General features: G+C 43.4%; 1 protein-coding gene across 2 annotated transcripts in view; it reads right to left on the bottom strand.

The window, feature by feature from the left end:
- The window catches only part of DCDC2 (doublecortin domain containing 2), a 159,395-nt gene extending 146,770 nt beyond the window's left edge, over positions 1–12,625 (bottom strand). For both annotated transcript variants that reach the window (XM_075826574.1, XM_075826575.1), the window contains exon 1: positions 11,923–12,625. In XM_075826574.1, the coding sequence (XP_075682689.1) occupies positions 11,923–12,236 (314 nt within the window). In that variant the 5' untranslated portion in view covers positions 12,237–12,625. The remainder of the gene's footprint in view (positions 1–11,922) is intronic.
- Between the last annotated feature and the right edge of the window lie 298 nt (positions 12,626–12,923).

Below are 12,923 nucleotides of genomic sequence, written 5' to 3'. Positions count from 1 at the left end.
GCTCGTGGACTAAAACACAAGCCCCAGAAGCAAAGAAGCACCTAGTGCATTTTGGTGGTGCTTTTTTATTAGCATATATTTTAGGCAGCATGCCAGGTTTGGAGAGGTGTTGAGGTGTCAAAACAGTAGGAATCCCCCAAAACTGACCCCATTTTGGAAACTGCACCCCTCAAGGAATTAATTTATGGTTATTGTTACCATTTTGACCCCGTAGTTTTTTCACAGCGCGTATTTGAATTGGGCTGTGAAATTAAAAGAATGACAATTTTTCCAATAAGATGTCATTTTTGATCAGAATTTCTTATTTTCACAGGGAACAAAATGCCCCATTTTGTTGCCCAATTTGTCCTGAGTGCGGCAATACCCCATTTGTGGTGATAAACTGCTGTTTGGGCCCATGGGAGGCCTCAGAAGGAAAGGAGCGCTATGTGTTTGTTGGAGTCCAGATTTTGCTGGATTGGTTTTCGGGTGCCATGTCGCATTTGCAGAGCCTCAGAGGTATCAAAGCAATGGAAACCCACCAAAAGTGACCCCATTTTGGAAACAAAACCCCTCAAGGAATTTATTTATGGGTGTTGTGACCATTTAGACCCCACAGTTTTTTCACAGAACTTATTTGAATTGGGCTGTGAATTTAAAAAAAAAAACTTTTTTCCAATAAGATGTAGTTTTGGCTCAAAATGTCTTATTTTCACAACGAATAAAATACCCCATTTTGTTGCCAAATTTGTCCTGAGTGCGGCAATACCCTATTTGTGGCCATAAACTGCCGTTTGGGCCCATGGGAGGTATTAGAAGGAAAGGAGCACTATGTGTTCTTTGGAGCACAGATTTAGCTGGATTGGTTTTCGGGTGCCATGTCGCATTTGCAGAGCCCCAAAGGTATCAAAGCAATGGAAACCCACCAGAAGTGACCCCATTTTGGAAACTACACCCCTCAAGGAATTCATTTATGGGTGTTGTGACCATTTAGACTCCACAGTTTTTTCACAGAATTTATTTGAATTGGGCTGTGAATTCAAAAAAATGTAATTTTTTCCAATAAGAGGTAGTTTTGGCTCAAAATTTCTTATTTTCACAAGGAATAAAATACCGCATTTTGTTGCCCAATTTGTCCTGAGTGCCGCAATACCCTATTTGTGGTGATAAACTGCCGTTTGGGCCCATGGGAGGGCTCAGAAGGAAAGGACCACCATGTGGCCTACTGGGAATTTTCTGGTGCTAAGTCGTGTGTGCAGAAGCCCCTGAGGTATCAGTACAGTTGAAACCCCCGAGAAGTGACCCCGTTTTAAAAACGACACCCCTTAAGGAATTCATCTAGAGGTGTAGTGAGCATTTTGACCCCAAAGGTATTGTGTAAAAGATAATGTGCAGCAGTTGGTGCAGAGTGAAATTTGCAATTTTCTATACATATATGCCAATTCAGTGTCCGATATATTGTGCCCAGCATGCGCCACCGGAGATATACACCTCATAAACTGTAATGTTGGCTCTCCCGGGTACGGCAATACCCTACATGTGGCTGTTATCAGCTGCCTGGGCACGCAGCAGGGCTCAGAGGGGAAAGATGAGGAGGGGTAAGCTGTGCGAAGTGGATCAGAGCGAGTAAAACTGGGGTAAATTAAAAATAAAGGGATGGATGATAAATTTGAAAACACTCTTTCATACAGAGCTCTGGTTTTTCGGGACAGGTGTCACATTGATATATTGTGTCCTTCCTTATCCCCCTCTTATAGCAGACTCTGCACCTCTTTTGACTTTTTCCCTTCTTGCCAGTTTGGGGAACTTCTCCTAAAAAGTGTTGCCCTGGTACGATGCCTGTGGCCTCACTTCCAGAAGTACTGTAAGGCTTCAGGACTTGATCTGACAAGTCCACCCGTCCCATGTACCTATTGTAGTCCAGGATGCAGTCTGGTTTGGGGGTCCCTGTACTGGTACCTTGTACTGGTACATGGGTACTGGTGTGGCATCTCCCTTGTCTTGTACTTGACACACAATATGTTGCTGCTAGATTGTGCCCTGCTCTCACCCCTTCTGAGTGTTTGCCCAAGCAGAGTCGTAGGGAGGCCTCTCAGGTTTCTTCTAGCAGTGCCGCATGCCGCAGGACTTCTGGAAGCGAGGCAGTTGAAGAGTGGGACGCTGGTATAAAAATTATCCAGGTAGAGGTGGTAACCCTGGTCCAGCAGTGGGTGCAACAAATCCCACACAATTTTTGTATTAACTCCCAGTAAGGGGGGGGGGGCATTCTGGGGGCTGAGAACTGGTGTCCTTCCCTTCATATATCCTAAATTTGTAGGTATACCCTGATGCACTCTCGCAGCTTATACATCTTCACGCCATACCTTGCCCTCTTACCCGGCAGGTACTCGCGGAATTGAAGCCTCCCTTTCAAATGTACCAGGGATTCATCTATAGAAATACACTTCTCGGGGTGTATGCTGGGGAAAACCGGGCACTGGAACGGTCTAATAGGGGTCTCCGTTTATACAAACGGTCAAAACTGGGGTCATCTCGGGGTGGGCACGGCTCATTATGAGTATAATGTAAGAAGCAAAGTATTGCCTCATTTTTATTTTATTTTTTAGTTTCCAGCTCAGTTCTGAAGTTGCTTTGAGGGGCCCATATATTAGACACCCTTATCAAACACCCCATTTCAGAAACTAGACCCCTCAAAGTATTCACAACAGCATTAAAAAAGTTTATTAACCCTTTAGGCGTTTCACAGGAATTTAGAGCAAAGTAGAGGTGACATTTAATTAATTTAATTTAATTTATTAGGCACCATGTCCGGTTTGAAGAGGTCTTGTGGTGCTAAAACAGTGGAAACCCCCCAAAAGTGACCCCTTTTTGGAAACTAGACCCCTTGAGGAATCCATTGTAGTTTTCATGGGGTGCATGCGGCTTTTTGATCAGTTTTTATTCTATTTTTAGGTGGCGTGGTGACTAAAAAAACAGCAATTTTACTATTGTTTTTTATTCAATTTTTATTACAGCGTTCACCGTGCGCTATAAATGACATATTCACTTTATTCTGCGGGGCGATACGATTACGGCGATACCAGATGTTTATAGTTTTTTTTTATGTCTTATGGCGTTTGCACAATAAAATACGTTTTGTAAAAAATCATTTACTTTTTGTGTTACCTTATTCTAAGAGCCATAACTGTTTTATTTTTCCATCAGGAAAGTCGTGCGAGGACTTATTTTTTGCGTAACGAACTGTAGTTTCAATCAGTACCATTTTTAGGTACATGCGACTTTTTGATCTCTTTTTATTCCATTTTTTGCGAGGTGAAGTGACCAAACAATTGTGATTGTGGTACGGTTTATTATTATTTTCTCTTACGGCGTTCACCGCGCGGGATAAATAACGACATCGTTTTGTAGTTCAGGCCGTTACGGACGCAGCGATACCAATTATGTATAGTTTATTTGTTTATTTATATATTTTTATTAATAATAAAGAACTGATAAGGGAAAAAGGGGGACTTTTACTTTTATTACTTTTAAATCTTTTATTTTCTTATTTTTACACAACTTTTTTTTACTTTTTTAGACTTTTTTTACTTTGTCCCACTAGGGGACATGAGGGCAGGAGGCTCTGATCGCTATTCTAATACACTGCACTACATGCGTAGTGCAGTGTATTAGAGCTGTCAGCTGTTCGCTGACAGCAAGCATAGTGGATCCTGATTTTGTCGGGACCCACTAGGCTTCCGTCGATGGCGTAGCCAGAGTCCATTGTTAGGATTCTGGTTGCCATAGTAGCCATCACGGCCCGCTATCGTGTAGCAGGCCGGCGATGGCAGTTTAACCCCTAAGAAGCCGCGATCGCTATTGAACGCGGCTTCTAAGGGGTTAATCGGCGGGGACCACCGCGATCGGTCCCTGCACACTAAGCTGTGATAGCCTGCTGTCGGAAACAGCAGGTATCACAGCTCAAACACGCGCCGGGATTAAATGGCGCCGTGTTTACTCAGGTCAGTAATAGTACTGACCTGAGCGCGAACGTTCTACTTAGCAGGACGTACTATTACTGACCTGAGCGCGAAGGGGTTAAATGAGGAATATCTGCGAGTGGAGGACACAGCTGTAAACAGCCGCTAAGTTTTTTGCAGGCGGAATTTCTGCCTCAAAATTCCGTTTGGAAGTTTGAGGCAGATTTTCCTCTCCCTGCACGCCGATTTTCGCTGCGTTTTTCGCCCGCGGCCATTGAGCCCCGCGGGCATAAAACGCCGCAAAATACGCTTTCTCTGCCTCCCATTGAAGTCAATAGGAGGTCAGAGGCGTAAACGCCCGAAGATAGGGCATGTCCATTCTTTCTCGCGGGAAAAAGACGCCTCCGCCTCCCACTGAAATCAATGGGAGGCATTTTCGGGCCGTTTTTGACGAGTTTTGCGGCGCGGTTTCCGCCTCAAAAAACTCTGTGTGAACATAACCTAAACGTGACAGAAATCTGTGGGTCAGTCTCGGATTTCTGCTGCAGAATTTCAGCAGAATATACGTAAGATTTTAGCACTTGAAATATCTATAGTGTGAACAAGACTTTAGGCTGGACACACATGTTGATTTTGCAACATGTAGTGGAGATTTTAATGTAGTTTTTGTAGCCAGAGCCAGAAGTGGATCCAGGAGGAAGAAGTAGTATAATGTTTTCCTTATATTTCCCATTCATTATGATTCCACTTCTGGCTTTGGGTCAAAAAACTGCATCAAAATCTGCAACAAAAACTTGATGTGTGTTTCCAGCCTTAACCTGGCTTGAGACATGAGTAAGGCCTTATTCACACGAGCGTAAAACAACGCACGTCACACGGACCTATGCAATTCAATGGGGCCATTCAGACATTCAGTGTTTTTCATGCAGTGTGTCCGCTGCGTGAAACTCACTGCATGTCCTATACTTGTGCGTTTTTTGCGCATCACGCACCCATTGAAGTCAATGGGTGCTTGAAAATCACGGACAGCACACGGACGCACATCTGTGTGCCATGCGTTTTTCACGCAACAGTTGCTAAAGAAATTATGAGAAAAAGAAAAACACCTCCTTCAGTTTATTTTGATGACGTAATAAACGCGTGACATACGCATGACATACGCGCGTAAAAAACGCAGACACGCACCATACACGGATGTTACACGGAGCTGCAACGCAAGAAAAACGCTGCGTTTTTTTTTCGCGGGCATTACTGACACGTTCGTGTGAATAAGGCCTAAGAGACATGGCTCCTGGCTTTCTGAAATGAAGTGCTATTACGCTCATGGCAATAGACTTTACTCAAGCAAGGAAATAAAGGAAAAATTGTCAAATTACAATTTAAAAAAATGTATGTGCATGAAAAGTTAGGTCGGAGCAAAGAAAGAACAAACTTTGCTGAATTTAAAGTGTACCTAACCTTTCAGGTAATTTTTTTAGAATAAGCTGTAATATGTGCGCACATGAGGAATAACACTATTTCTGACTTGTATTCTGCTTTTTTTTTAGCAGTTTTCCCCTCTGCAGGGTCTATCTTTAATTTTCTGAGCTAGTGGGGGAGCCTAACTGCTATCGTGTCTTCTATACACAGCACACATAGAAGAGGAGAATCTATCTATCTATCACATATATAGAAGCTGCAGCAGCATGGAGCACATTATACAGCAGTAATGAGCAGTGCAGCTGTGAATCCAGCACTGTGGTGGGATACAACACTGGTTTGTCCCATCAAAAATGCATTTTACGTCAAAATGGTGCCATTTTTAAGCCATTTTGTGAAAAGCCGGTTTGCCGTGACTTGCGCCAAAGAAATGCATTTAGCCAGTGACATGTGTACCCAGTCTTACTAGAAGTTGCAGTGTCTGTGTCTCTGCCTCTCTATCACTCAGCTCCGGCTTCCTCCTCCCCCTCCCCTCTCCATAGACTTCTATGGGCAGCCATAACCTGCTCCTTCAGTGAGCAATAAATTCAGAGTTAGTGAACAGTTATGAGGGAGCTGAGGGGAGAAGCCTGATAAGTAGAGAAAGAGGCATTTTTCTCTAAAAAGATATATGACAAAGTTTCTTATATTTGCTTGTACTATTGATTCATACAAACTTTGTGCAAAGTGCAGTGCATATTTACATCTAGATTAACACCTTTGACCTCTACTATCACATCTCACTTACCAATGAGGAGGTCTTTGTCAATGAGCAGAACTACTCTCTCCACACAGCAGTCCTGACTTATGGATACTTTACACTCCCCCGCAGCTCTTGTCTGTGTATACCTTTCTACTCTCCGTCATCTAAAAGCAAGAAAAGCAGGTGCATGCTGTCACCCTATTAAAAGGGTAATTAAACGTTCAACAAACTTCTGACATGTCATAGTGACATGGCAGAAGTTTGGATTGGTGGGAGTCTGAGCAGTGAGACCCCCACCAAACACTAAAATGAAGCGGCAAAAGTGTGAGTGTGAGTGCTCAGCCGCTTTGTTTCTTTTCGGCTTTTTCCGGAAATCAATGTATTGGAGTACGGGCTCAATAGAAACTCTATGGGCCCGTACTCCGATACAACGGTTTTCTGGAAAAAGCCGAACAGAAACTAAGCGGCTGAGCGATCACACGAGCACTTCTGCCGCTTCATTTTAGTGTTTGGTGGGGGTCTCAGTGCTCGGACTCCCATCAATCAAAACTTCTGACATGTCACTATGACATGTCAGAAGTTTGTTGAATGTTTAGTTACCCTTTAAAGCTAGGAGGGATGTTTTTTGGATGCACTACTTTTAGATCATGTGAAAGATACATGTAGTTCATAACAAGGTTTAATGACATAAGCAAATAATGATCTCTGAGACAGGAAGGGTATGTTCACACTGCTTATTTTCTGTCCGTAAACGGACGAAAAATCGGAAGCACAACGCCTCCAAACATCTGCCTATTGATTTCAATGGGAAAAATGGTGTTCTGTTCTGATGGGCCGTTTTTTTACGTGCCCCTTTTTAAAAACGGCCGCGTAAACAAACGCCCGCGAAAAAGAATTGCATGTTACTTCTTGATCCATTTTTAGAGCCATCGCGAAAAACGTGGGTTTGCTTAAAAAACTGCTTTAAAAAGGCTCTGTCACCAGATTTTGCAACCCCTATCTCCTATTGCAGCAGATCGGCGCTGCAATGTAGATAAGAGTAACGTGTTTTTTTTCGGCGTTTGCAGGTAAGTCGATGTAGCTACTTACCTGCAAACGCTGATGCTGCTGCAGAATCAAATGTAGCCTCTGGTGCCGATGTGTCCTCGCTCGTCCGACACGATGCAGGACCTGGGGCAGGAAGTGAGTGACGTCATAGCGTGATCTCTCGAGAACACGCTGTGTGTCTGTGCACTGCCAGAAGCTGGGCGTTGTGAAGAGAAGTGGATGATACTTCTCGTCATGTGGCGCCCATTGAAATAAATGGAAAGCCAACAGATGGGGTGGACAAAATATTGTAGATTTTAAGAGCTAGTCAGACCACATTGCTTTGGCAAGGAGAAATTCCATAGACGTTGATAGAAAGCAACCAAAAAGTTAAATTTCTGTTGCAAATTTCTAGCTGGCTACCTGACTTCTGGAATTTTGTCAGCCATGCCGTAAAAGGAGGAGTATGCATTGCTAGATTGCTAGCTTTCATGGTGCATATGGTCTGTCATAGGGGCATTCTTACATCCGTGTAGGAGCACCTTCCACTTAGGCAAACATGGAGCAGGGGCACAAGGCAAGAAACAAGACTGATACATAAATTGAACAGTCAGCCAAGAAAGGGCAGGAAAGTGTCTGTATACCTTTACAGGATGGTTGACAACATGACCAAAGAGTTCCACAGAATAGCTAAGTTTGGTTGCAATTTCCTGTCCCAGCTTCTAGCAGGAGCAACAGCTCTGGAGCACTAAATGCTACTCTACCAAGTGAAATACTTCGTATTCCAAGGGCAAAGGAACATTCATAAGCTCATGGAATGTTTTATGATTTGTGTGGATGTTTGTGCCCTGACCTAGTTTTCAAAAATATCCACATATCACAAGCCATTGAGGGTTAAAAAGGAAAGCTATGATAATTTAGTCCCGGAGACATAATACAAGCATGCATAAGTGTCCACATGAATCACGTAATCACGTTTTTTGACAAACTGCACATAAGCCTTACAAATAGGAATAATGGTATGAGAATGTTGTACTATCAACTGCAGCATTTATCCTTATCCATTCTTTTACACCACATGAACCATTCACATTGTCTTCTGAGGGACAAATGGACCATTGAGCAGCTGTGTTTGGACTACCAAAAACTGATACTAATGAAATGGAACTGATCAAAGTTGTATGTATCACACATAATAACCACCAAGTGTGGTGATAATCTTTACTAGTCGTATAGTTTCGAAGTGTGAAAAGAGATCATTTTCTTGAACTCCTACAATCCGTGTTATTGTTATATTAGTAATATGTATACCAGCCAGTGCTTCCCAAACTTTTACCATGAAGGAACCACTGGAAAACTTTTACCACCCTAAGGACCCCTACTAACATATATCAGTCACTCCTATCACACTGGCAACAGGCACACAGAATCCCACTGCTCAGATAAAACATACACAGTTCTAAAGGTCTGATTACCCCGACCGATATGGGGCATGTAAACGAGCGCCAATCAACGAGACAGCTCGTTGATCGGCGCTCGTTTGCTCCTTTCACAAGTTGCTATGATCAGTAATGTATGGGGACGAGCAATCATTACTTTGATCGCTCTTTCCCATATATTTCTATCATGTTGGCAGCACATTTCTATCATGTTGGCAGCACATCTCCCTATTCACACAGGGAGATGTGCTGCCAATAATGATAATATTGTGTGCTATATAAACAATACGATCAGCTGATGAACCAGCATTTGCTCGTTCATCGGCTGATTGATGCCCTGTTCACACAGGCCAATGATCGGGAACGAGTGTTTATATGAATGCTCATTTGCCCAATAACTGGCCTGTGCAAAAGGGCCTTATAGGGGTATTCCGGTTATAAACAACAAGTTACCCTGTATCCGTAGGGTATGGGGTAACTAGCTGATCGGTGGGTGTCCGACAGCTCGGACGCCCACCGTTTACGAGAACGGGAACCACGAAGTTGCCAGAACACCTCGTTTGAATCGAGCGGCAGGTCGCTCATGCGCACTGCCGCTCCATTCATTCTCTATGGGAGTGTTGGATATAGCCAAGTGCAGTGCTCGGCTTTTTCTGGCCTTGTAATAGAGAATGAATGGAGCGGCAGTGCGCATGAGCGACTTGCCGCTCGGTTAAAACAAGGGGTTCGGGCAACTTTGGGGTCGCCGTTCTCGTAAACGGTGGGGTCTGAGTTGTCGGACACCCACCGATCAGCAAGTTACCCCTTAACCTACAAATAGGGGGTAACGTGTTATAACCGTTATACTCATTTAACACTAACTCCTTTACTGCTGTATAACAGAGCAAGGGGCCAAATTTACTACAATGTGCATTGTATTTATCTAAGCACAACCATAGACAGTCAATGTGGGGGTAGAGAAAGCATTAAAGGGGCATTTCCATTTCAGACATTTATGGAGTAACCAAAGGATGTGACAAAAATGTCTGATGATTGGGGGTCCCACCTATGGCCCCCTCATCCAGATAGAGAACAAATAGAGAGGTAAGATCCACACCTACCAAAAATTTAGGGCACATCCAATGGATATGCCATAGATATCTCAGATAGGAAAACTCCTTTAAACCCTTTTTGGCACAGATATGTTGAGTGTTTTGTCCTCCCCATGCCAAGCGTCTTTGGCTAAAAAAAGCCTTCTGCCAGGGGACACCAGGGAATTTCTGATGTACGCAGAGAACAAGCAAAGAAGACTGCATTATACAGGATAGCAATGTTTAATTCTTCTACGATTAAAATTATTTTCCATTAGTGGATTGTAGCAACATATTTCTGAGCGTCAGTGCCTCACAGAAATATGTGCCCATAGTGAATTATGGGGATGTCGATCTGGTTATAAGAAAACTCTTAATCCAGTCCTAATAATCAATTCTTGGTGTGTAGACACCATAAACCTGAGTTTCTTCCTATATATTAGTGGACAGGCAAGAATGACTAAAGACCTTTAGAGATTTCGGTGATATACACGCAAGCAATACCAATTAAACAGACGCAACCATCAATTAGCTGGGAAGAAACCTCTCTTGTGTAGTCCTCAGTCACACAGTACACAGGGACTGTTACCCTTGACTGCTAATATACAACATAACAAAAAATAAGCCTTATTTACCAAAATAAATAACCTTGTGCAACAAACAATACAGCCCATATGACAAACTACAAATATAAATATTGATCAAAGTCATTCCAATTTCCTGCCTTTTTTTTTAAGGTAAAAACAACTGTCGATAAACACGTGCGATACACCCCAGCATAGCTCAGTAGCTGCGCCATATTCCACAATCATCATGCGACGGCACATGACACATTCTAAATATTGGCGTACAACACAGCAATACGACAGTATCAGTAAGTAAGCTGCATCATATCTTATACAATGAAACCTCATACCCTTACAGACAATTGAGAAGACCACCCAAAATTGCATTGAAAAGTGGTCTTCTGGGGGTGCGGGTGATCTTCTTAAAGAAGATGGGCAGTATGCATAGTATATGGTGGAACTTAAAATCTCCACACTCCAAGGTATTATGCAATAAGTGATATTTTATTTCACATATAGCGAAAAGTAGTAATCCAAAAATAGGTTTTTAACATTTCGGTCTGTACATTCGACCTCTTCCGGACACAGATTACGACCATGGATAAGGATATGCGGCGCTTCCGACCTTGGTCGCTGTTAGGTAAAAACCTATTTTTGGATTACTACTTTTCGCTATATGTGAAATAAAATATCACTTATTGCATAATACCTGGGAGTGCTGAGTTCCCATTTTTTATTCGTTGGCGTGGAAGCCTACTCACGCACCCTTGAAACACGGACTGCTGCGGGATCAAGCAAGAAACTTAAAATCTGTCAAAGGACTTTTAGTCTGGATAAGGGGTGGTCATCTCAAAGAGGTGGTCTTTAGGATTGGTTTCTGTTCACACGTAGTGACCAAAAACATTTGAAAAATACGGAGCTGTTTTCAGGCGAAAACAGCTCCTGATTTTCAGACGTTTTTGTAAGTACTCGCGTTTTTCACGGCCGTTTTTGGAGCTGTTTTTCAATGGAGTCAATGAAAAATGCCTCCAAAAACGTTCCATGAAGTGACCTGCACTTCTTTTGATGAGCCGTCATTTTACGCAACGTATTTTGACAGCGACGCGTAAAATAAAGGCTCGTGGGAACAGAACATCATAATTCCCATTGCAAGCAATGGGCAGATGTCTGTAGGCATAATGGAGCCGTTTTTTCAGGCGAGTGCGTGTGAACATACCCCAAGTGTTCTTGATTACGTCTTCAGCTTTTTGACATAGTATTATTATTAATATATGTATAATGCTGAGGTAGACGATGACTGTGGTACCCGGCATAAGGTGCCATGCAAAGTCACATCATTTTTTTTTTGATCAGTTTTAAAGTCACATCATTTATGTCACGGAATGCCACTTCTACTTTACCCTTTGGTTCATTCATTACTGTCCCGTGACAATCCCACTCCATAGAAACCAATGGAAAGTGAACAGCAAACCTGGAGCTACTTGAGTCACTGATACATGGCTGCAATGCTGGCATGAGAAAAAGATAACCCTACATTGGTTGTCCTATAACAGGGACTAGTGAAGTATACAGTCCCACAGTCCAGTCATGTGTGCCCAGCCTTACACGTCTCACTTACATGGAGAACACACACCAGGAATGGCACTGGACATTACATAGCACAAGCCACCACGTACCATGCTATTACTGGATCCACCCGAGCAATGCACATTTCATACTTACTCCAACTTTTTAAAAGTCTCCTTTCCTCCTGCCACGTAGCATTCTCCGGGCTGCAGATCTTCCAGAGAGGTGACCCTGTGCCCATTTCTTGGAGTGTAAATGTTCCTTACAGCTCCGAAGGGTGCTTGGACCCTGCCAGTCACATCCTTCAGGAAGATGTCAAAAGTGCCCACCCGCTTCTCATGGATCAGCAAGCGGCGGCCACGGTAGAAGGGGTCCCCATTCCTGTAAACATGCACTGCCTTCACTGCAGGCTGCTGGGCGAGGGGGGCTAAACTGCGCCCACCATTGGTTGCAGCTGGTACTGGCTGCATTGTTCCAAGCGATGAATGGGACTGTGATCCTGTAACTGCCTGTCAGTCTCTTCAGTGGTGGCAATATACCAGTGTCTACCTGTTATACACCCTGCAGCATGTAGTGCCCTCTATATTCTATGTCACTCACAGTAGAACATCACTATATACAACCACTGAACTAGCGCCTCCTGTGCCCATTGTACGTACAGCTCTCTATGTGCCTGATGCCTATCACATCACTGGCAGGCCACACACTGCTGGACGGACCAGTGCCACCTGCTGCGCCCTCCTCCTCCTGCCCCCGTCACTGTATTACACACAGCAGCCAGCACTCAGGTCACACAGCCGTCACCTCCCCCTCCCGTTACTACAATTCGGTGTTTCGTGATGCTTTACATGGTCGCCAAGGTAACCGCACAAGACCACGTGATTGTGCCCCGCCCTGCCGTGTCCCTCCACAGCATGCGTGTTCCCGCATACATTGCGCCGCGTACTGGATTCAGATACGTATCGTGTGGTCAGTGACATTCCGACGATTATGGGGAAACATTCCTATACCACGATTAATAATAGTATTATTACTATTAATAGCATTAGTGTTAGTAGTAGTACAATTATTATTAGTATTATATCAGTATTCGAATTATATCTGTATTATTAGAAGTCGTTTTACAATTCTTAGTATTAATACTATTATTAGTATTA

The sequence above is a fragment of the Rhinoderma darwinii genome, chromosome 5 (assembly GCF_050947455.1).
Source record: "Rhinoderma darwinii isolate aRhiDar2 chromosome 5, aRhiDar2.hap1, whole genome shotgun sequence".
In the NCBI taxonomy this organism is placed as follows: domain Eukaryota; kingdom Metazoa; phylum Chordata; class Amphibia; order Anura; family Rhinodermatidae; genus Rhinoderma; species Rhinoderma darwinii.
This window is presented reverse-complemented; position numbering and strand designations above follow the sequence as displayed.